General features: G+C 48.1%; 1 protein-coding gene across 14 annotated transcripts in view; it reads left to right on the top strand.

Moving 5' to 3' along the window:
* Positions 1 to 24,913, top strand: part of CAMTA1 (calmodulin binding transcription activator 1) — a 323,364-nt gene that overhangs the window by 96,185 nt on the left and 202,266 nt on the right. For all 14 annotated transcript variants that reach the window (XM_037379737.1, XM_037379724.1, XM_037379725.1 and 11 more), the window contains one exon: positions 17,072 to 17,207. In XM_037379737.1, the coding sequence (XP_037235634.1) occupies positions 17,072 to 17,207 (136 nt within the window). The remainder of the gene's footprint in view (positions 1 to 17,071; positions 17,208 to 24,913) is intronic.

Here is a 24,913-nt window from a genome sequence, read left to right as displayed (position 1 = left end):
CTCACTTGCTCTCAGGACTTTCTGAACTATCACCAAGTTTACTTGAAGCAGTTCAGTCTCTCCACCTGCTGAAATTAGTAATTTCAGTAAAACTGTGACGTACACAGTTTTATTGCTGCTTTAATTATTGCTATTATTACCTATCAAGTCAGCTCTTCACTAAGCTGTGCTTCATCAGAGTTAAATTCGCCTCCTATTTCATTTCTCTTGCCTGACTCCACGCGGATTATAGTTTCTCGCACCGTGGAGCATTTTTGTTCTGAACCAAACCTCTCCTCGTGCAGCAGATTGCGCTCTGATAATACGGGAATTATTTCTCCGCCCCTGTAAAAGCCCCGCTTCATTAGCTCGGTGACGGGCTGCTAATTTGCAAAGTCACTTTCACAAGTTTTAATACTCTCTGGCTGAGAGTCCTGGTAATAAATGTATCAGGTCTTAATAGTGTTAGGATGCTGTTGGAAGAGAGGGGGAAAATTAGGGTGGGTAATTAGCTCCAAGCTGTGGATGGGTGAGCGCGGGGGGGGGGGAAAGGGGGGAGGGCAGCGGGGGGGGGGGGAGGGGGGGGAGGGCAGCGAGGGGGGGAGCCCGTACCGTGCCTGATCGGGTACCGTGCCATGTCTGGATGTTGCTGCCTGTGAGCCTCGGACGCGGCGTTGGGATGCGGGTGGCACGCCACGAGGATGTTTCTGCGGCTGGCTGGCACGTGTGTATCTGCCTAAATTAAAAGGGATGGAGGATCCTTTCCTGCTGCTGCTGTCTCCATGAAGCGCGAGATGCTCCGGCAGTGTTTTCACAAGGGCCGCTGGCAGAAGCCCTCCCTCATCTCCTCTGGGAGGTTAAACCCCACCTGTGGCTGTTGGGATGGCTGAGTGATGAGCATCTTCAACTTTTTGGCCACTGCTGTGCTTGGAATGCAAATACCTGGCCCTCAAATGGAAATATTTTATATTCCTGAAGGTGTGGGAGAGGTTCCCCTGCTGCACAGGCAGCAGCATCAGAAGAGGTGGAGAATGCCTGGGGTGCTTCCGCAGCACAGCCCCAGGACCCCTGCGCTCAGTACCCAAGATTTCTGCCTTCTGCACTGGGAAGATGTGTTGGGTTCTTTGCTGCCTGTATGGAACCCCCTGGCTTTGACCCGTGGTTCAGCCTGGGACAGCATCCCAAGGGAGCGAGTGGGGGGATTGCGGTGACAATTGTGTCCATAACCTTGGGGTTTCTGCAGGTGTTTAATACGGCTCAGCTGGGCAACGAAAACCCAGCCCGAACAGCGGAGCAGCAGGCTGCGGTGTCGGTGTGGAAAGGGGTCCTGCCCTTCTCAGGGGTGTTCGCGCGCTCTCAGTAATGCAGGCAGAATAAGTATATTTTTATATAATATATAAAATAAGGGGGGGTGGGATTTTTCCTTCGGCTTGCATAGTTTATATAGAAGCTAACTGAGTTTCTCGCTGTTATTAATCATAGTTTGGTCAGGGTTTAAAAAGTGAAAGTCTTGCACAGCACTAGCACAATTACAGCTCGTAATTCAGTTACAATAATTAGATCGAGCCTCTAAGCTTGGCACTAAGAAAGCAGATTTTAAATGCGCTTAGGATGTGATGCTCGCGTCAGATAACAATTTGTGGGAGGCAGGTGAGAGGAAAACTGTGGCGTCCGCGGTTGGATTGACGCAGCCCGGGGGAGCCCTGGGAGAGGCTGGCTTTCCTGGCACAGGCGATCCCATGGGAATCGGGAGGCATCCAGTGGGGAAGGCTTCCCGTCCCGGTGGGGTCCTGCAGAGCAGAGAGGGGCTTCAGGTGGCTGGTTTGGAGCTGAGCTGGGTCTCGGGTGTGTGCTCAGCCTGTGTTCTCGTGTTCTCCTTTGGCTGCAAACCTGAAATACCATCACAGGAACATGGCCCTCTGATTCCCTAAAATAAATCTTGTTTCTGCTATGAGCCCAGTGGTTGTAAGTGAACTTAGGGAAGTGCAAAACCTCTGAATCGCTCTTTAAGTGGGGAAGGATGGCAAATCCCCCTAAACCCCAATTTTCCTCCGACTGCTGCAAACCCAGAGCGTTTAGGGCACAACAGAAGCGAACGCGTGTCTTGAGCCGCAGTGCTCTTCACTTCCCTCGGGATGGGTGGCTGCTCTCCCTGGATGGGCTCCTGCCCGCTCGCTGAAGCTGGCGAGCATCATCCCGGCCACTCTCCCGGCATCCCATGCTGAGGAAGGGAGGTGTCTCGTTCCTAAAGCACGGCTGCTGCAAAACCTTTCCTGAACTGCAGGGAAAAAAAAAACCCTAGTTATCATAATAAAACCTGGAATTAACCAGGTGGAAATGCCATGGAATGGTTTTACATAAACGGTGGGGGATGCAGGCCAGTCCCTGGAGCGCTCCTGAGCGCGTCTGGATTGTCCGTCCCCATCTTCTGGCAGGCGCTGACATGGATGGTGACAGTAGCGGCCACGTGGGCTCATCGCTGCTAAATACAGCGAGACTAAAATACCTCGGCTGCAAAACCAGCAAAGAACCCCAATCGAGGGATAAGAAGTATGCTTTTAAAGTGGGAATTTTCTGCATTATATCAATTCACTTTAAGAAAAGTAATCATGAAAGGATTGGGCATTTGAGTTGGGTTTTTTTCCAAGTAAATGGCCAGAATGACATTGTAATTAAATTTTTAAATTATTTCTGGAAATATTGTGTATGTAAAATACAAGGCTTTATTTTTCTTCTCTTTTTTTTTTTCTTTTTTTTTAGTGCTTTTTTTAAGCAAACAGAAAAGGTCATGCCTTTCTTAGCAGCATTTTGGTGCCTGTGTGTAGGGAACAGTCACTGCCTGACTCTTTTCTGTCAACCTGGGCTTGGAAAATAACAGAGGAAAGAGCAAAACAGGAGGGTTTCCATCAGAGGAAATTGGGCAAACGTTTACCCTTTGATGCCCGGTGTGCTGTACTGGGTTTGAAAGACAGCAAGTGCAGCTTTATGGGGGGGGTGGGGGCTGACACGAGGTTTTAAAGAGTGATTTGTGCTAACTTGGATGGTCTCAAATTAGGGCATGATAGAAAAAGGATTTTCTGTTATCAAAAGCTAGTTCAGGCTAAATTAATCTGAAAATGTGTAATTTCATCTCGACTAAAAATACTGTAATGTAATTAAATTCCAAAGTAGGATGAGCTGAGAGGGTATAAGAAAAGATAAGCATCAGAATAAGACAATAATTGAGTTTGTATTGTAAACACATTCCTATGGGAGTTTGGGATTTTTGAAGCTGCTTCATTACAAATTTTAAGTCGAGAGCGCTTAACAGCTTTGGCATATTTTGGAGAAGTGGCTGACTACCTTTACGTTTGTTTGTGTTCTTTGCTTGAAGGATTTTCTGAACTTGGGTTTAATTCTCTTATTGTCTGCTAGGTTCTTAATAAGTTCGAAGGCAAATAATGCTTAGAATTTGAAAATGTGTGTTTCCATGTGAAACTGGCTGCTTTGTGGATTTGTGTAAGCTTCTCATCCAATTTTTCAAACAATTGGATCTTTAATCTATAAAATTGATCGGTTAGATTGGCATTGATCAGTAAGATTGGTATCATTAAAATACTCGATGTGTTAATTCTGAAGCGTGTCATGTTGAATACTGGAGCGAGTAAATCGTCTCTTCTCTGCACACAAGGCACTCGCTCAGTTTGTCAAGCCGGGGGCGTAGGAACGGAGTCAGGGTCAGGTCATGCCGCGGCATCCTTCCCTTGGGATGGTCCTGAGCCCCACGCAAAGGGGAGCTGCTGACAAGGATGAGTGATACATTAAGTCATAATTTGAATAAAATGGTGGGACACCGAATTGAACACTTTCAGCCCAAAGTGACTGCCAGGGTGTCCGAGGACCGCTGCCATTAGCAGTTTGAGATTCGTTTTCCTCATGCTGGCATCTTCATCTTTGCGCAATGGGTGCTGGGCGAGGGATGGAGAAAGTCGACGCCCTCTTGCTCTTGGCTTGATCCAGAAGCCAAACAGCATGGGGAAGGGAGATGCTTAGGAAGCTGCCTCGCTTCTCGTCGTAGTGATAATGGCTAATTTAATGCCTCTTTTGTGATATCGCACAATCTGCTCAGTACTGGTACGTTACGCTATGGCGCTCTTTCGGTTTTTGCAATGGTTTGCAGGAAAAATGCAAAAATGTTTCCTTTCCATTTACTAAAAATACTTTACCCTTAATTCTGAAAAATTACTTTGCGGATCTTCATATTTCACAGACCATAACTAGATTACTACCTTTTACTGGAATACTTTGTGTTAATGAAGACCGATTGGGATTACATAATAGATTTCCTCTAAAGAAGGCATTATGTGGTTATTTTTTACTGTCTGGCATTCTAGTTAATTGCCTTGTCATCATTAATTGATGGGCCTAAATTGATATAAATAAATAGATTATATTCCTGAGGTTAATTTGAAAGGGAGGAGGGGCTTAAACCAGGTTGCTGCAGGGTGTTTAAGCGTGTGCCCCTGATGTGCTGGAGAGAGCTTGTGCGCCAAGGTCACGTTCAGGCGCAGTTGGTGTCACCGTTCCTAAATCCGCTTGGCAGCTGGATGCAGCCGAGCTCTGCCCTCCCGGCGAGGGGAGGGAGCGCTCGCCTGGCCCTGGGGAGGCCGGACCTGCTGGAATTGCCCCGTTTTCTCAAAGCTGACCTCAGCTGTCAGCTCTGCTCCATCCTGTGCTCCAGCCCGGTGCGCAGGCACTGGTCCTGGCTGAGGACTGGGCTCCGCCAGCCCCCTCAGCCCAGCTTTATTTGACAGTTTGAGTGCCTCCGGTTTGCAGGTTAATCCAGATTTATGTATATAATTACTGTTAATCGGCAATCAACTAAGTCTAAAGGTAAATCGACATTTTTTTTTAATTAGATTGCAATATCGCATAAAATACTTTTTGCCTGGGAGGAGAGAGCTGCTGGTGGTGGGTGAGCAGCGCGGTGTCTCCTCTCCCAGCCCTTCCCGTGGTGCTCTGCACACCTTCCGCCGTGCCTGGCTTTGCTGGCAGGGGACGGATTTCTGCACTCGCATCCTGACACCGCTGCCAGGCTGGAGCTTGAGTGCTGTGCCAAGCCTCGTGCTGGAGGAGCATTCCCGGGGGCTCTGCGGGAACCTTCCTCCCACTGCCTCGTGCATCCCTTGTGAGCACGGCAAGAAAAAGAAAATACCTCCCCCCCCAATCCCCCCAGGCGCCAGGAAGGGCTGCGTGGGATCCGGGCTGGGGGGACCGAGGCATTGTGCCCTGCTGGCTGGGTGTAACGGAGCAGCCACGCTGCTGGGATGAGGACACCTCGGCGGCTTCTTCCTCCGCTCTCTCCAGCGCTGTCAGGCCACATGTCTTGTTTTGACAGCTGCCGCGCTGTTGTGCTGGCACGCGTGGGATGCGGCACTTCTCCGTGGTGCTGCGCGGTGTTTGCGCTGCTCTTTCAGTTCATTCTCAGGGGTTACGTTTGCTCTGGAAGCTCGTAGAGAGCAACTTGTAAGGCTTCAAAACCATGGAAGAGAGAGCAAACAAATGGTTCCTTATAGTTAAGCACAGTATGTCTTGATACGCTTTACACGCTTAGCGTCTTTTCCCCAGTGCCCTCGGCTGTACATAGTCTGTGGGCTCCGTCCTCCCCCTGTGCTGGAGCAAAGTTTGGAAGTTTTCTCCTTCCCACCAGAGCATTGCCAGCTCTTCCAGCTGGAGCCTCGGCACCCCCCTGCTCCCCCCGGCTTCCCAGTCAGCCTTGGTGCCATGGCACAGCCGAGGTCCCTCCACGTGCCCGGAGGATGCTGAGGGCTGCCGGCGCTGCTCTGCCAGCCATTCGCTGGCTGCAGCCTTGGAAGTTCATTGACTGTCGAACTGCAATTCCGATTTGAAGTGGTTCTCAATTGAAATTTATAATTAATGAGTTATTATTCAATTTTCAGATATTTACAGATCTTTATGGTGTCTCAAGTCATGAGCCAAGCTCTGCACTGCTAGCAGAGGGAGGACCAGAAACCTTTTTCCTTTCTCTTGGCACAGAGCTCCTCTCTCCTCCTGTCCCCTCCAAGGTTTCCCAATTCCCAGCGAGCCCCGTGCAGCTCCCACCAGCCGCTGCATGGGAAGGTAATGCCCGTCAGAGCCCAGAGAAATAGGTGTTGGTGGCATCCTGGGAAATTCCCCTGGTACCTGGTATTTTGGACAAAACCAAGACACGGCACCACTGGCACCACTGGGGAAACCCTTGTTAGCCTTGAGCCACCGGCTGCAGTGAGCGGGGAAGTTGAACTGGCAGTAAGTCAGCTAAATAAATAGAATTTTTCTTCCCTTTCCTCCCACCCCCATGAGAAAGCGGCAGCATTTGCACATCTGTATCACCGCTGCGCTGGGAAGTGACCTGACTTTAACACCGCGTCTGCCTCTGGTAGAGCCACAACCAAAACAATGCCTGCAGAATGAGGCCACCTCAAAACAAGTTTTTTAAAAGTTAATTGGAGCCCCAGGTCCTTGCCATTATGACCCGTTTCCATGGCGAGAGCAATCAGTAATGCAGAGTGGCTGCTGGTGTGCAGCGGGTTGGGAGCCCTTCACGTATACGTGAACGTATAGATCAAATGGGGGCTCTCCTCAGTTCGCTAACGGATATGGGAATGATTAATCTGAAAACAGTTTAAAGCATTCATGAGTTGTAAGAACTAATCCCCAATAAATCAAACGGCATCCCCGTGGGAGTAAGGAAGAGAAATAAATGAGGGCTAAAGAAATTGATAAAGATCCTTGAGCAATAAAGAGATGAACGCCAGTTCTTTTAAAATTATATTTAAATGAACAAAGTTGATTTAAGTGTCTTTTTTCATACCTTGTACTAAGATTTAGGTCTATAGCATGTCATTATATCAAGAAATAATTTGCCAAAAGACTTTTTAGCATTTCATGTGCATTCCACTTAATGACAATTTTAATATTCTAGCTTTGGTCCTGCGTCGTTACGAGGAGGTTTCAATTGCTCGGCATGCTGAAGAGTTCATAAAGATTGTTCCTAATTTCTTTTTCAAATCTGATACAGAGTTCAGAGCCATCGACGCAAGAGTTATCACGTTACTCAGTAAAAATGTTTGGAATACTATTGTTAGCTGCTTGAACTAAATCTACAGCTTTGGGACAGCGTGGTTTGCAGTGGGACGTTCCTGCTCGGTCAGGTTCGGGACAAGGTGCTGAGCCAGGTTCGGGCTGAGTGCACTGCTGGGGCGGGGAGCTCGCCTGCCCGGGTGAAGCTGCCTGCCCCTTCCCGGCCGACAGTACCGTGTGTGCTCCTGCCCCTGCGTGCATTAACGTGACACTTTAGAAAACTGTGTGTTCTCTTGGTGACCAGAGAGCGTAAGACGTCCTCCACTGGCTGAACTGGGGGATCATTTCCCTTGCAGATTACGCTGCAATAAGCGCGTCTCCGAACGCGGCTTCCCAGCTCCAGCAGCTCAGCGTGGTTTTGTCTTGTGTCTCTTACTCTCCTCCGCCCCCAAAACACAAAGGGTTGGGTTTAGCTTTGCTTTTTCCCTTAATTCAGTGACTGTCCTGCTGCGTTATCCCAAGCACGGAGGGCCAGGGGTGGCTGCTCCCCAGCGGTGCCTGGCAGCACCCGAGTTCACCCGAGGAGTGCGCAGGGCTGAGAGTTCTGCTTGGACTCCAGACCCCCGAAGCTCAGGGATGTTCATCCCCAACGTCAAGGGCTTTGAATGAGATTGCTCTGCTGAAGAGCTCATTTGGAAGGCAGAGACCTGTGTTCCCAAGTCAACACGGCATAAATTTGTACCGGTAAAGTACATCAAGCTACCTGGTGCACAAAAGTGATTTAAAATGACGCGTAACCTGTAAGCACCCTGGAAATTCCTCTTGACCTCCACAATGAAACATTGCTTCAGCAGATGTTTGTTTTCTTTTTATAGACACGTTTGTGGTCTCAAGTTACGGATATCTGAGTCGAGAAGTAGATCTGATAAATGGTGGCATAGGAAGAAGTCAGGGTGATCGGGGGTGCTTCGTGTCTTTGCCGATGTGAGGTCTGGCAGCGGAGCTGCCTGACTCCTCCATTTCCCCCCTTTGGGAGGTTTATGATATTAAATGTTTTGGGCTGCTCAGAGCCATAACAGTGCATAGAAATGATTTCCTGCAAAAAAGCACATTCTAGAGTCTGGTTGCTGGTACCTTCAGAAGATGCTGTACCTGACTGTGGGGTGCCCTGTGGGGTAGGCTGGGGAAGGGCGACATCCAGGTGATGCTGTGGAGGGAGACACAGTGGTGACTCCAGAAACCTAAGCAGGGCTGAGGCAGAAGATGGTCATCTCTTGTGTCAAATACACTGATGATACAGATACATTTTTTTTCTTTGATTTTTTTTGATTGGCTCTCAAAATAAGAGAGTCGTTAATGGTTGAATTAATCCGGCTGAGTAACCGCGATATGCAAAGACACCGGATGAATCTTTTGTGGAGTTCACTCTTTGGCAACAGAACGTGAGACCATTGAGCGTAAATGGTGGCAGAGTAAATGTTTACCGAGAAGTGAAATCCTGTTATTAGTTGTATTACTATTATTAGTGCTGTTGTTGCTGTTCCCTCTTTTCTAGTTGTGTCAAGATCAAGTACAGAGTGCAAAAACATACAGGCTTTTCCAGCACGTTGATAAAAATGGGTCTTGGCACAGGAAAGGTGGCACTGGTGGAGGCTGTTAAATGGAGGTACCTGCCCCATCGCTTTCCCTCTCTGCAGCCTGCTGAGGACGCGCTGGGTAGGCACGGGCAAGGCACTGCTGCCCTGTTGCCGAAGCCACTGTGCTTTGCACCTGGTGGCATTGTGCTGCGGGGACATTGCAGTAGGGAAGATGCTTTAGGACAGCCTTTGGTCCTGCCTGAGTCAGCAGAGCCCCAGATGTTGCTTGGTGTAATCTCTGTGGCAATGTGCCGTGCAAACAGAGGGGTCTGGAGGATGTGTTTTCGTGGCACTGGCATCCTGATCGCTCCTTAAATAGCCCCGAGGGGCTGCTCTGGGGGTGAGGCTTGTCAACGGCTGTCCCAGCACACACCAAACAAATGCCCAGCTCTCTGTAGCTTGTGTTTCAGCCTTCAAATTTTATCCTGATCTTACAAAAGTCCTTTATTTGGCAGCCCACGAGCAGTCCTCTGTGACAGTACAGCAGCCAACTTTGCACTGGCACGTGCTTGCTCAGTCCTGTTTGTTGGAGCCGTAGGTAATTACTCCGTACTTAATGAATAGCATTACTTTTATTGATGAACACGGAGGCTACATGCTGGAAAGAGGAGGTAAGGATTAAGTTTTATGGCCTACTGCTGCTATGAAAAGGAGCATCTAGACACCAATTAATGTCCCCTTGATGGGATTAGCCATTGCGTTAACTGCAACTCTGGATAAAATTGCTAAGTCTGTTATTTTAGACTTCAACTTCTTAAATATTGTAGATACAAAATAAATTCACTTTCATCTTAAATGCAAATGACATGTAAGTCTAAAGACAAAAAAAAAAATCCAGTGTGTTTATGTTTGCTTGTGATTTATACCTCTTCCTACATGGATAAGAAGACTTCTTTGGGAGTCTTTATTTCATCTGTGCAGCCTTCAAAGAGAAGCCTGGTGACCTCCCAAAGTGACCCCAAGTGTCTGGGAGTCTGCTTGGCCAAGGACAGGCTAGATCTGAGATGCAGGGGTGAGACATCCTGGTCTGGGGCTGCTCAAGATTCCTCTTTTGCTTTTTCATTTGGGCTTTAATCTTCTGATAAGCCATCGGTACAGCGGAGGGGAAATGTCAAGGTAAATGAAGACTTAGAGAGCAGCATTTCTCAGGGGAGAAATAACTTCTGTCATCGGGGTTTTTTTTTTGTCTGCAGCAACAAGAAATAAGAGATGAGGCATTTCTGAAATCTGGATGTCGGTCAGAGCCGTCCTGACCAAGAGCCCTGTGCCCACCCCATGCCCTGCGAGCGAGAGCTGCTATGCAAGGGCTTGAAAGCTGCGCACGGTGCAAAAACGCCCAACCAAACAAAAAAATTAATAGATGTTGATTGAAATCCATCACCTGGCATGTCTGATAGCCCCTGCTGGAGCAGAGCTCTACAGGGTGAACCTTGCCTGCCCAGGTGGGGAGGCGTCAGCTGGCGTGGGAGGCGTGCGGTAGCGCTCGCTCCTGGCACTGCTCCCCCTGCCCACGTCCACGGCGTGGGTGTTCGCTCCTGGTGCTGTGTGCTCCGTCCCCCTTCGAGCCGGTGCGCAGGGAGGGGGCATGTCATAGGCGATGGGTCTCTGCTGCCGGATGAGATCCAGCAGGGGCTGATGCTGTTGGGTATGGCCGGGAACCGACCAAATGTGATTTCCAGTGAAGCAAAGCGAGTCAGTGACATAAACCGAACAGATGATGCTTTTAAGCAAATTGTCCAAGTATTGGATAAGGGAATTATGGGCCTGCGTCAGTCTTTTCCGATGTTATTATGTATGCTCTGTGTTATTTTAAAGTGCCCCGTATTGGCCACACACAATTTTTCTTGGTGCTTTCAAGGAAGTATATGATTTCCCGTGAGTATTGTGTTCTTGGTCCTCTCTCTTTAGTTAATTAACTTTTCAGAAGAATATTTTGAGGTATGACTTTTTTTCCCCAGTATTTGCAGGATATTTCTTACCTCACTAACCCCTTCCAGAGCCACCTTTCCCTTCCACTTTGCCCCACACTTGTATTGCAGGCGTCTTCTTGGGGGAGCTGTAACCGCGCCTGCGGTGGAGCCCAGCGGTGGGCTCTGACCCATCTCTCTGCTTTGTGGGCTTCCCTGCTTCTCTGCTAAGTCTGTCTTGACTTTTTTGTAGAATCAGATTCTTTGTTTTTATCTTCTTGGTAGGATTTTGATTCCTTGCCAGTAACGTGAGACAACACACAAGAGGAGGTTGTGTGTTTGGCGAGTTTGGAAGCTAAAATGTAGAAATACCTTGTAGCGTGCGATAGCACCAGCTCCTGACAGAGCGGTGTCGTGTTGAGTGATGTGTCATGGAATCACAGAATTGTTGAGGTTGGAAGACCTTTAAGATCATCTAGTCTAACCATTAACTCAGCACTGCCCAGCCCACGCTAAACCCTGTCCCTAAGTGACACATCTATGTGTCTTTTAAACACCTGGTGGATGGTGACCCCACCGCCTCCCCAGGCAGCCTGTTCCAGTGCTTGACCACTCTTTTGGTGAAGACACCTTTCCTAATAACCAGCCTAAACCTCTCTGGCACAACTTCAGGCCATTTCTTCTTGTCCTACTGCTTGTTACTTGAGAGAATGACGTAGCAGCGTCATGTTGTGTGATGACATAGTAGCGTTGTGATGTGTCATGACTTGCATGTTGTTTCACCCAAATCTGGGAAGCAGCTCCAGTCATGCTCAGCAGGAGAACGATGGCGTTTCTCTTTTAGGAGCTGACACAAACCTGTGAAACACACAAGCGTTAGCCGCGACTCCGGCTTTAGCGCTTGCTCAGGTTAGCTGAGGCGCAGGTATGAGTGATGTTGGTGTGTTGGACTGTGATGTCATCAGTTGGTCGTGCTGTACTGTGGGACACAAACACAGTGCATTCTGCAAGTTCTTAGGTGGCTTTGGTTTCCAGCAAGACAGCTTTTTGGAGGAGGGTGTCCTGGTGCTTGTCGCTGCCTTGTTCTGCGCCCGTGGGAGGGGTTAGGGGTCTCAGGATGACGGCAAGTTCAAGGACTTTGTTCTCTTTGTCTTCACTGGGAAAGAAGAGTGATGATTCAGAGCAGTGATTTATTACTGAGCTCCATCTTTCTTTCCAGGGCTTCCTCCAAGACTCCAGCTTTTCCCAGCCAGTTTCAGCATCAGTAGTTTGCTCCTTTGGGAGAGTGGAAGTTAATTTCTCATTATTATCATGCGTAGATTCAGAAGATGGAAAATAGTCTCCTTTTGCTGTCCCTCGACTCCATGATAACTTCATAGCCAGAGAAAAGGAAGCTCACAGTCATGCAGGACAAAAACCAGTGTGAGCCGGGTAGCAGGAGGGGTTTCCCAGTGCAGTGTGTGGCTGGGGCTGGAGGGCGGGATGGAGGGGGGCTTGCGCACCTACACCCTGGGGCTGGCTGCTGCCTTTGCCCCAGCACGGTGCAGAATGTGTCCAGTCCATGATGCCCTTTGGCTTTATTGTCACCTCCCAGCTCCAGGGGCTAGCATGCATAGATATATACAAGATAAAAAATTAATTTTAGAGCCATAGACCTTCTCGAGGAAGGGTTCTGGCTGCTCTTATTTCGTTGTCCTGGAAAAAGAGTTGCTTTTAGCTTTGCAGTATTTGCAATTCCCTTTCGGCGACCCAAACTCCCCAGGCTGTAAGACATAGTTTTCATTAAATGGTACACCTGACATTTACCAAATCTTGTTGTGACAATTTAGAGGGAGCTAGTTGCATTGAAAAGCCTTATTAATATTGCGGTAATGTGATTAGGGGAACATCTCGGTCGTTTAGGCCAAAGGGACTTTAATTTATGAGCACAATGGAGAAGCATCAGTTGACCAAAATAGCCTAATCTTATCTTGTTTTCTGCTTACTCCCTCCTTGTATCTAGTACATGTTCATGATCAGATAAGTAGGTTTAGATTCCTGTTATCCAAGTAAGGGACTCTGTATAAAAGAAACAACCCCCCTCTCAGAATGAGACTTGGTGCTAGAGGTGGGTACGTGCAGCTGAGGTGGGGGGCCAAATCCAAAATGACATTTCTGGAAAACCTTCCCTGGAAATCCCCTGTTTCCCACCGGTGCAAGTGCTCTGTTACTGCCTCTTCCCACGTTGCTGAGAGAAACCCCAGTTTATCTGGGGACCTGGACCGGTCCTGAGCTGGAGGTGAGCATCCTTGGTGCCCAGGGAGCCCCAAGCAGCCAGCAGGTCCCGGCACCCAGCAGCCGCAGGGTATGATTGCTCACCTTAAAATAAGTCTGAAAATGGAACTTAGCATCTTCTTCCCGGCTGTAGCAGGAACAATTTGGGCAAAAGTAGCTCTCATGCTGTTGTGGCAATTTGCAAGAGCTGTGGTGGTAAATAACAGGGGGAGAGGGAGGGAAGCATCTCAGATCTCATCAATACTTAAGACAAAAGGCTTTCTGCTCTGCAATTACTCTTCCTGTCCTTTCCCCTCCTTCCCCCAGGCCACAAGCGAGAAGCCTAAATAGAGATCAGGCAGCTTTTAAATGCCACAGGCTCATAAAAGAGAGGAAATTCAGAGCTGTAACTTTGCTGCTGCTATTTGGATCCGTAAGCAAGCAGACCATCCTGCAAGCTCCACACAGTGGGATCAGAAATAATTGCACCGTCTCTGCCCAGAACCGGCTGCCCTGATTTCAGGGCTTCCGCGCAGCTTTTGGGGAGACAGACGAGCGACGTGCCCGGCTGCTGGCACCGAGCGCATGTCCTGGCCGTGGCCGTTGCAGCCGGGCTCGTGGGGTTTTGGAGGTGGTTTGTGAATTTGAGGATGGGGTGCGCATCTCTGCTGGTGGAGGAGCGGGCGTTGCGAGGCTTTGCTCCTTGGTGTTCCTGGCCTAAGTGGAATGTGGTGATTTACTGTCCGTGAGTGAGGCAGGCACGGTGCTTCTCATCTCTGCTGCTGGGAAGGACGAGGATTGGATTTGGGAGCGATGTTTTAGGAACGACCCCTCCAGTAGCCCCCATGCCTCATGTGACAAGCACAAACAGGCGTCTCGGTGGGCTCGGATCACTCTGGCTTGCTTTCAGGTGTACCATAATATTAAAATACTATTTTATTATTTTCCATTTAGTCCCACATTAATGAAAAGAGTGCTGTGTAGCTGCAGAGTAGTAGCTAATCAAATCAAGTAAATTGCCGTTAATGTTTCAGTACTTGTTATTATTGCCATGATTCCAGGTGGACTGGAGTGCAGGGGAGGACGGTTGCTCTCCATGCCTGGTGGCGCACAGGCGAGCTGACCTTGCCTTGGCTGCAGCCTTCCCGAGCAGGGAGCTGGTAGGAAATTGCAATCCCAGGGGAGCCCATGCTCAGGCGCGTGGTTTTGTCCCCCTCTTCTGCAAAGGTATGAATGAAATTCTCAAATTCAGGCTGAGCAGCGAAACCTTCAGAGATGTGGGTTGGAGTTGCACCCGTTGCGCGTCCTGGGGATCCTTGTCGGACCTCATCTGCCGAGCCTTCCCGCAGCCATCAGTCTGTGCCACAGAGATAAGCACCGGAGATCTTCCCTCCCTGGTCTTTCTTACAGCAAGTGAAATACAATAGCAATGTGGCTCAGGTTAAAATTGCCTCTCATTTTACCAAGATACCCTTAAAAACCAGTCGCTTTTTGTGAGCCTTAGAGCAGCTCTATACACTCTTATCAAAACTGACAACTGCTCCAGAGATCCTGAAGAGATTTTGTTTCATTGTGCTTTTTTGCGGTAGAGATCTCGTTAACTGTTTTCCGGCGACCTCTTCTCATGTTCTTTTCCCGTCGCAGAAATAAGCCAACAAACCCCCGATTCCAGCTTTGCTGAACGGCAACTGCAGAGCTGGGCTCTGCCGTCCCTTCACCCTGTGCTCTCGTGGCACCCAGTGTGAGAAAACTGCGATTTTGCTCACATCAAAAAACTTTCAGGTCCTTGGAGCGTACTTTTCTCTGAGAAGCCGCGTGTGTGAGTGCCGAGGCACTAGGCAGGAGATGAGTTCCCGTGCTGTCTTTTCGTTACACGCAGGTAACTCATCGTAAGCCATAGGGCACATCTCCGCGACGGCAACAAGGGGAAATCTTTGATGTTTTGAAAAGGGTTTGAGCTGACATGTGCAGCGACTGGAGGTTTATAGAATAAACACCCAAACAAGATATGTAGTATCTCCACTGAATTAATCCTGCGCTATCTACGACGCTGTCAAACAGGCGCTGTGGTTGCACTGGCTGCAGAGTGTTTATTTTCAGGGTGATGCACAGGAGCAGCGAGGAGCAGCCTCACCGAGCCCTGGGGCATGGGTTGCAGGAGGAGGGGGCGGTGCAGTTTGGGGAAACGGGGTGCGGGTTTCTGGGCACAGGGAATAAGTATCTGCACGTATGTGGAAAAAAATGTGGTGGTGGGGGAAATATGTGTAATTTCTGGTTTAGTAAAAAAAAATAATATGTGCTAATTATCACTTAGATCAAAGATCATTTCAGTCTTGCAAATGTACGCAGAAGTAGAAAGTCTGCTGAAAGTCATGCTAAAAGAGACTTGGTGCGCTTTCCCACCCACGTTCATTAAATCGGCGCCGATGTGCACGAGCGCTCCGGAGGCGCGGAGCGGGCATCGGGCAGGGCGTCCCTGGGCACGTACCCGCAGAGGCATGCCGGGGGGCGGGGGCGAGGAACGAGGATGGGGTTTGGTAGCAGGTCCAGCTGATGGGGTTTGTTTGGGTGGAGGAAGGGCGTTGTGTTGGTTGAGCTAAGTAATTTTGGCTGGCCAGTGGTGGTAGAAAACCATCATGAGCTTATCTTCCTCAGTAGTAGGGTGCCTTTATGTGCTTAATGGAGCATCGGGATGAGTTACTCTATAATTAACAGCTTTTACATCAATGTTACAGCCCTATTATTATGTGATAAACGCGGGTGAAGGCGGCTGTCTTCAAACGGAGTATTTTGGTAGAGAAAAATGAGGAGAGGGTACCTGCAGAAGCTTCTTCGTGTGCTTGCTTCATGGTGTCGTGCTGTTCAAAACAGGAGCGGGAGGGAAGAAGGATGCGCTTTCAGCTGGGCCAGGCACTGAGTTTGCACCTTGGTGTGGCTCTGAAGTCCAAGCCAGCGTTGCACGGACACAAACAGCTTAATTCAGCTTATTTATTTAAAGCGCTTCCTTGCCTTGGCTGGGCGTGAAAATACGTGGTGGGTTTTGCTGGTTTTTTTAGCAGTTCCAGCTATCGCTCTGCACTGTCTGAAAACGCGTGGCTGCTGACATCCAAAAAGCCGAGGGGTGCGCAGTGTGGACTTGATGGAGCGCGGGGGACCCTCTCTCTCGCTCTCTCCTGAAAGGCTTCATTCTGTTTGTTTGGCTTGTTTGTACAAGTTCAGGTGCTTTGATACCAAAAGGCTCCAGCCAAAGCTTTCCTGTGAAAGTTGTTTATTGCTGCTGCTGCTGTTGTTTTTCTTTCTGTTCTTGGTGTCCTAAAGCCAAATTACTGTGACTAATGCACCACTGTAAGTGTCTGCAGCATCTACAGCACTGCTGCCTGCGTGGGATGCATGCTGTCTTTGCAGTGCTGGGGTTTTTTTTTGTTAGCTTTTTACTTTCTACTGTTACAGCAGAAATGCCCCCATTGTGCGTTAGCTTAGCAGATGGCAAAACATTTCTGTGCAATATCATCATACACCAGAGCCACGCTGACTGCTGTCTGTTGGGCACGGAACGGTGTGCCTGTGTGGGTATTTTAAAGGGTCCACGTAGTTTCTGAGCAGAAACTGTTTTCCTGTGTCTTTGAAGTCAGGGAGGTGCTCAGAAGAGAGAAAGTTACTCTGAGCCTAACGCGGTTCTAAGCAGGAGCAGTGAAACCAGTGTGTACGCTAATGCATTTCTTCTTCTGTTCCTTTTTGCTTGTTTATTGCCTTTTTAAGCCAACATCCATATTCTGGTGCTGCGTTTGGGGTGGTTGTTATCTAATCCTGCTGCTGCATTAAAAAGAGAGAGAATGTCTATAATAAAATAATAACAATCCTTTTTTTTTCCTTAACCTTTCCTTCCTTCTAATTTTCAGCATATAGCTGAGCCCAGTCATAATATATCCTGTGAAAATGCTGGCTATTTCATGATGCATCATAAGATGTCCTTTTTTTCCCCCTTTTTTTTTTTTAAAGCTATCATTGGTGCACTTACTTTGTTAGGTAAAAGATTTGCAAGTAAGATCTTGCAGATTGCAGAACATCAGTTAATCCAGTTAACAGCAACAAAAGGTGAAATTTTATTTTATGCCAAATACAGAATATTGCTCTTCTGGGGAGACTTTCGCCGGTCTGTAGTACGTTGCTTCATAAACTCTCTCAGGGTCGTTTTTTTTCTCTCTGTAATCCAAAACTGTTTCCTGTTCGCAGACCGCAGAATGGTTCTATGATCCTGTACAATAGAAAGAAGGTGAAATACAGGAAAGATGGATATTGCTGGAAAAAAAGGAAAGATGGGAAAACCACCAGAGAGGATCACATGAAACTGAAAGTCCAAGGAGTGGAGGTAGGAGACCGAAGGGGTGGCGGGGTTGGGTGGGCTGCGCTGGGAAGCAGCGGCTCCCTGAAATACATTCAACGTGGACTTGTCTGCATGTTCAGAAAATTATTTCTATTTGCTGAATTCCAGATATTTCTCCCTCATCCCCCCAAAATTAATCCTCTGAGCAAAACTCAAATATGGCTTCACCGTCTGATTGCGTTGCTGCTCGCTGGTTGTCGTGTTGAAGACAGACACCAACATCTCGTTGCAGCAAGCATCTCTTGGTGGCATATGTGTTTTTTGTAACGGGGACTTCCCAAGGGTGACCAAACATCTCAAAGTGCCTTGTAAGGCATTTTTTTTTTTTTTTTAGCATCTAAGCTTTGTATAAGATCTGATTGTCACAAATACCCACTAGCTTTTGGTAGCAACTGCCAAAATTTTCCATGTGCTTACCAAGTGTTGGTCTTACAGTATGCAGAAGCAGAAATTCAGACCAGAATGAGACTCTGCTTCAAGGGGTGTTTTGAAGGAGACCATTGCTCTACCGATGGTTTTTAGCCATTCAAGGAAATTCAGCTAGGTGATTTCACTTGACACAGTATTTCTGCAATTCACCCGTTTGTTCTAAAATACGGTGGTGTTTGGCACAGCTGTTCTTTCTTAATCGCTGACTGTGTGAGGGCGGGGCTGTTGGATTGCACTGATCACTTTGGGCGTTACAGGTCTGCACAGATGTGGAGGAGAAGTACATTTATTTAACTTCTTTTGTATTTTATTGAATGGGAATTGCCTTTTCTGATAGTAGAAGTCCAGCTGCAGAGCTTTGCCTAGCTTAGTTCCTGCGACAATAGGGCTGTATTCCCTGTGTTTGGTACTGAACTTGGGGCTCAGATGGCAAGAGGGGGTTAAAATGTGTGATTGTAGCATTCAGCTGTCTTCAAGAAGTCTTCTGGTTTTGGCAAACGACCGGCAAAGTCGTCAGGGTCTGTATGTGTACGAGCTGTATTGATTTCCACGGCTAGCAGGCTGCATGCACTGCTGCGGGCAGGTGGCTACAGCCAGGCAGGCAGGCGCAGCACAGCAGGGTTTGCAGCGTTTGGAATAATCCATTTGGAAAAATCGGTGGTGTTCCAGGACAGGCAAAGCTTAACCCGGCAGCTCAAGGCATGTTTGGTAGCTTTGGGGCTGGGCTTTGGGTTAAGCCGGGGCAGCCTGCGCTCCCCCATGGCGCTGGGAGTTGGGCTGGGGCTTTCCTGGCACCTCGGGGGGCCACCGCTGCACCTGGGGCTGGGGATGCGAAGCGACCAGGCACCTGGAATACACCTCGTGCTCCAGCTTCCTTCTGAGCGATTTGTCATTCTTACATTCCGTCATTGCTTTAATGAGGTTTTGGGTTTTTAAAATAGTATTAAGTGGATTGTATTATATCACACCAGGGAGGCATAATTTTGTTCCGTAATTGTTACATCCAGTAATAATATTTTACCATGACAACCTCGCCCCACCCCAAAAAAAGAAATCGGCATAATAAAAGTTGTGCATTGTTTTTGTTTTGAGTTTGCAGAGACTGATTTAACCGACTTCTGTGAACTTTAGCAATGCAGAATACCAAAACCTGCACTGCCAAACTTGCCTGCAGGAGGGTGGGGTGACCGTTGCCTACCACACACACACACACGATTAAATAAATACTTTCTGACGTGTTTTTTCAAAGACTGAGCCAGCAGCCCCTTGAGTGCCTGGCTGTGTGGATGTGCGTGGCAATCACGTTAAACTCCAGTAGCTCTGCACTGAACCCAGTGATTTCTCTTTTATTGAAGTACATCTTCTAGAAAGCAACAAATCTCCAAGTGGATGTATCAGGAGCTGGAGGATGCACAGCTCTCAGGGTTTCTTCCCGGGGCTGATCGCATTCACCACTTTAAAAAATAAGTGTCTAAGTATTTGCTTTGCAACTTGGAGGTACCAGAATTTGGCCATTCATTCCTATGTCTTTCTCCCGCTTAAGAGCCCTTTTAGTACCTGATATTTTATCTCCAAGAAGGTACTTATGCCCTCTCATCAAGTCATCCCTCAATCTTCTCGCTGTGAAGCCTGACAGCCCCAGCTCTGATGGCTCTGGCGGATGCAGGATGCGGCCAGGTCCACAGCCAATAGCTCTTGCGGCAGGTAAAGCAACAACCGCGCATGGACCTGGCTCCGAGCCAGCGCTCGCAACAGTTAACGGCAACTTTTACTGGGGCTCCCAGCTGAAGGAACACAGCTTCTGTATAAATCTCTGTGTTAAGCAGCACTAAGTGTTATCAAAATCCAAACTGATATCTCAGTGTTGAAAAGAAATTAATATTCCCCCCCTGCCAGCTGTCAGAGCGTACAAAGGAGCCGATGGTCCAAGTCCTCGTAATTTCTGTACGTGAAGGTGGGAGAAAAGGAACGAACAGGAACCAGCAAATAGAGATTTGGGTGTGAAATTCAAGTCCTGCATAAATCTGGGTCTGGAAGAGCTGGGTCCGCTGTGGGAAGGTCCCTTGTGCCTGAGAGCGCATCTGGGTCTTGTGGTGGGAGGAAGAACTGGCGCCGGCCCCGTGCGGAGCCGCCCTCACGCCCCTTTGCCATCCTGCTGAGCTGCCAGGGGGCACCGAGCGACACGGGGGAAGTCCAACCTCGTGACCTCTGAGCGTTGCTTGGGCACAAGTACGTGGTTTTACCTTTCTTAATTAATTACTGGATCGGTACACTGTGCTACTTCACGGATAGTGTTACAGCTTCAGGATTCTGATGCCATCCTAATGGGCAGCAGTCTCTTTCCTTGCATACATGGGCCACAGATTTAAAATCATAAAAAAAAGGCTTTTTTTCAAAGTTGGAGTGCTACTGTAGTTAGCTGCATTAGGGTTTAACAGGGCATGAAATAACTGTCTGCCTTGTGGCACTGCCAGATCATCTCAGCGACTCTCGCAGCCAGAAGATAAATAGGTATCATTGTCGTGCTGATGGAAAAATACTTGCAAAGCCGACAGCCAAGAGTATCGATAGCATCCAGACAGAGCTCTGGAAGCTGCAGCTAATGGCCGGGAAGGAGAAACACGTTGGCCCGTGAAACTACTGACCAACCACTTCTGAAAAGGGATTTGTATTAGCAGATTTAATAATTAATTGCTTCCCAAGCATCATCAATGTGACGGCTTCTGCATATTCCCAAATTTTGAGTAAGGAGAAAAACCCATTTTGAAACAAAGAGTTTGCACCAGATACTTGGAGATGTTGGTGTCTGTCAGTGCCACTGAGAAGGATTTTGTGAGCGCGGACGATGCAGCTAAAGCAAATTTCGGATATAAATAAGGAATAAACTAATCAAAATAGGAATACACTAATTTAAATAAATAAGGATTAAGAGGAATAAACTAATTAACCAAACGGATGTTAAATGATAACTGCCTGAAATCCTCAAGCTATTGTCTTGGTTAGCATCACTGCGCATGAGGGTTTTGGGTATTACTTGGTTAATCTGATGCACAATCCTGTTAGAAAACGCTGGATAAACCAGAAAGGAGAAGTTAATTTGGCCTTTCCCTTAATACACCTCTTTGTGCAATTCTTTGTGGAATCCATTAAAAATCTCCAGTCCGTGATCCTTTTTAAAATTCTAATTAATTAGGATCCCTGGTGATGTGTTCCTAATCAATTCACATAATTAAAAATTTTAACTAATAAATAATAGTAAGGGGAGTGTTGCAGTAGCTTTAGCATCGTTCCGGACTGGTGCTGCCCTGACGCTCAGTTCCCTTGGCTGATGCTTTTGCCTCTTCCTGTGCCTGAACCTTTCTGGGTGCCTATAAACGGCGTGTTCACATGAATTCACGGTAAACCGCTGCTAAAATTAAAACGAGGTCATATTTTTATAGCAAATGTCCCTCTCGTCCTCTGCGTTTTAGAAGGTCGGCACCTATTCTGTTGCTCTTTGTCCTGTTTTGAGGGTGTTTTGGTCTCTCCAAAGCCCAGTGCCTGAGGAGAAGTTGGGGAAAAGGCTTCTCTCTGCCTTGGGGCAACGCCGTGCCATGCAGGGTCCCTCTCCGAGCACCAGCAACGCCACCTGTGATGTGACTCTGCCCAACGGCTGGCGGGAGCCTGGTGCCCCCCAACCCCCGGTGGCTGGAGCAGCAGCATCGCAGCCTCGGTGGGGACGCTCCGGAGGCTGTGCGGGGGTGGCAGAGGGAGCAGCGCAGCAGTGACCACCAGCGGCCCTGGCTCCGGCGTGCTCCTTTGTCAGCCTTGATTTAGTCTGACACCGCTAATTTCGGATCAGAGTGATCAGAGGGAAAGATGAATGCGCCAGAGCTCGTATATTTCAAATACCTGGTTCTCTCATCTATAAATATGTGCTGTCTCAGTACGAGCTGATAATCTTTATGAATTCCTTAAAAAACAAAACAAAACAAAAAAGTAAAACTTGATTTCGGTCTTATTAAGAGAGAAACTCCCTTGTGGAGATGGAGATGCAGAGTATCAATTTTGTATGCAGGACTTGTATTTAATTAATATCATAACAGTCCCTTAACACTATTACAGATTAGTCCACGAGGACAGGAATGAAAATTTTAGATTATTCAATTACTGCATAAACCCTGGGACATCACCATCAAAAACTTTGCAAAAGGTTTCGTTAGCATGTGGGGCTGGGGATGCAGGTACCTGAGCCCGGTGCTGCGCAGCCGGGGTGCTGATGGCGACTCTTCCAGCTCGCGAGCTGGGAACGCGTGCGAAGAACAAGATGACTTTTCCTTTCAGTAAATGACCAAACGGGCTTTTCTGTATTATGTAAAATAACCCATCATGGAATATTACACTGCAAAATGTTTTTACATCTCTCAATTCCCTGCTATTGTTGGCGAAATTTACTTGTAAGTTATTACTGGCGGGTGGAAGCGACTTCAGAGATCACATGCTCAAGCAGCACTAATCTGGAGAACTATTCCTAGGACAGTCTGATCCAATTCGCTTTAATTTACATGGGCTTTGCTCGCCCTCAGAGGTGAGCCGTGTAGTTTGCAAACTAATTAGGATTGCATTGTTCAGTTGGGCTGCCTGGTGCATTCCAGAGAAATCCTGCGGAATGGCACTGGAGGAGAAATGAGAGTTTAATGCGAAAGGCTTTCTGAGAACATGACCCACACGTGTGCATACATTAACGCAAACAAGTGCAGCCCTGAAAGCGAAGGAGAACAACAGCTCAAGGATGTGACAGTTTTTGTTCAGATCTGTTCTTTATCACCACTGCTAATGGTATTTTCCTTATATCCCTCCTAATATTTGGCTCTTGCCACTTCTAACCAGCCTCTCCCTTAATCCCCCATAAGCCAGTCGAGGGCACAGAGCATCTCCCCATCTGTCTTTGCTGTGGCTTGTACATCTGTGATGGGCAGAGGCTCATGCAGAAACGTGGAAGGTGGTGGCTCCTTGTGAGCTGTGGTCGGATTTTGTTCTGTCACCTGTTCTAGGGAGTGTTTACAGCAGCCAGAACGTAAGGCTGTGATGGCATCTCAGTGATTCATGTGTCTGTGGCAGTCCTGGGGAAATCAGAGTTGGTTTGCTGTTTCTGAAGGGGAATATGGATTATCATTAAATGTGGAATGGGTCTCCTGAGAGTCTCTTCTGAAGGGAACATACATATCAATAATTCGTTTTCTATATCGGGATTCTAATGTATTCGCTTGCAGTAACATAAATTCACAGCAAATGGTCGTGGGTTTTGGCATCTTCTCCTAACACCCTGCACATGCCGAGGAGATTTTATTCTTCAACAGACCTGTGACGTCCCTAATCCTTTGATTGTCGTGGCTTCTTTTACGGTGTGTAACTTCAGCAATAAAAGCTTTCTTAAAACCTTGATGCCTCAGGATGAATATTCAGCTGAGCTCAGGGCCACTGGCTTGTGTGTGATGTTGGAGGAGATGCTCTGCCCGGGCCTGGCGCAGTCGGGATGGCATCCGCTTGGAGCTTTGCCTCGGCAAGGGAATGGACGCGCTGGCTCGGGTTTAGCAGGCAGGCGCATGCAGGAGTTGTTTATTCAAAGGCACGCTATAAAATATTTGGCTTTGTTTCCTGCGCGGACTTGCTCTGTACCAAGGCACTGGTGCATTGCTGTGCAACGCTCCAGGAAAATTCATCTCTGGGAGAGAACTTTTCGAGTTGAGCTGCTGCAGACTCGCTGCTCACGGGGCAGGCAAGCGGCGATCCTGCTGCTGGGCAGCGCGGAGGAGGGGAGAGGAGGTAACAGGTAGGACAAATGTCGGCAGGTTCAGGCAGCTGGCGTCGGGCTGCTTTTGGTCAGGCGGGATTCATTTACTTTGGCGCAGGGCTCAGGAACTGAGGATGCTGCTCCTGGCAGAGGTGGGGGACCGCCGGCTCAGTGTGGTCCCGCCGGCGATGCCGGTGCGGTCAGGGGGAAGAAGGAGGCTCCACGTTATTTCTCGTTGCCCTGGCACGTGCAAAGCTGTCCTAGTCGCAGCTCTTGCAAAGCAGCTTGAGCCCACACTTGATTTTATGTGCTTGTGCACTGATGTTTCTATTTGGTCCAAAGTCTGAAGGACTCTCGATCTAGCAGGAGGTGGATGGGTGGACGTACAGCTGCAGGTTGCTTTTACTCCTGTGCTTTGACCTGTTCTTAAGCGGTGTGCCTGCGCAAGTGCTGTGCTGGGTTGGATGTCCCTGTTGGCATCCCCTGTCTGCGTCCCCTCTGGTTCCTTTGTCAGTGCTATGCAACGAGCTCTGGAGAAGGGGGTTCCCGTAACAGGTAAGTGATTATTTGTGGGAAAATGGTTAAATCTTGAGATGGTGTAATACAGCTTCTATCCTGCATATTTTTTCACTTTCTCAGCCTGGCAGCATCAGTCCGGGGTAACTCAATACCATCTGCCAGATGAAAGTGTTTCACTCAGGGATCGTCACTTCACCTCTAACGTTGGGTTACTGGGAGGCTTCCAGATGGAGGCACTTGGTAAACAGGGGGAGCCTTAGACTGAAAGAAGTGAAAATAATTTCAGAAAGAAATAAAGAATCTGTTTCTTATGCCTCGTTTTGCAAATAGTCCTTCCAGTGACACATTGGGAATGGTCTGATTTACAGCAGAAGCAGGAACGGGGGAGAGCTGCGGGGTGGGAAGAGCAAACGTTGCGTTTACTTTAACCGATGTAATGCCAAGCAGCTGTTTTTATGCTCAATTAGTTCACACGTCATTTTGGACATGAACCAGAATGGAAAACATTTTTGGTTTTGTATGACAGGAGAAAAGGTGATATAAAAGTATTAAATTGCTTTCTTGGGCTTTTCCTCCTGGAGTTTGATTCCTTCCACTGTTAGTTCTGTGCTTTCCATGGGGTAAGGGCTCCTGACCCTTCCTACTCTGCCTTTAACGAAAGACAACTTTTAAAACTTAACGGATTGAACTGTCTTTTCTGAAAACAACTTGCTTCATAGCAACAGCTGAGGGTTTTGCAGAAACACTATGAAGCAAAGCAAAGAGCAAGATCTTTTGGGATTGCGGCTCAGCTTGAGCATTTGTGTTGGTTTCAGTGGAAGATAAACGGGTTTGGCGTCTGCACGCGTTGGAGCAGCAGAGGGTACCTGTAGGGCAGGCTGGGCTTGTGTGCCCTCGTTATCCTTGTGGTTTGAATGCCGTGACAGTGCCGTGAAGCCTTGCATGGAGTTACTGCTTCTATACCAGCTAG

Source organism: Falco rusticolus, chromosome 3 (genome assembly GCF_015220075.1).
Source record: "Falco rusticolus isolate bFalRus1 chromosome 3, bFalRus1.pri, whole genome shotgun sequence".
Lineage (NCBI taxonomy): Eukaryota > Metazoa > Chordata > Aves > Falconiformes > Falconidae > Falco > Falco rusticolus.
The sequence above is the reverse complement of the archived record's forward strand: the minus strand, read 5'-3'. Positions and strand labels throughout refer to the sequence as shown.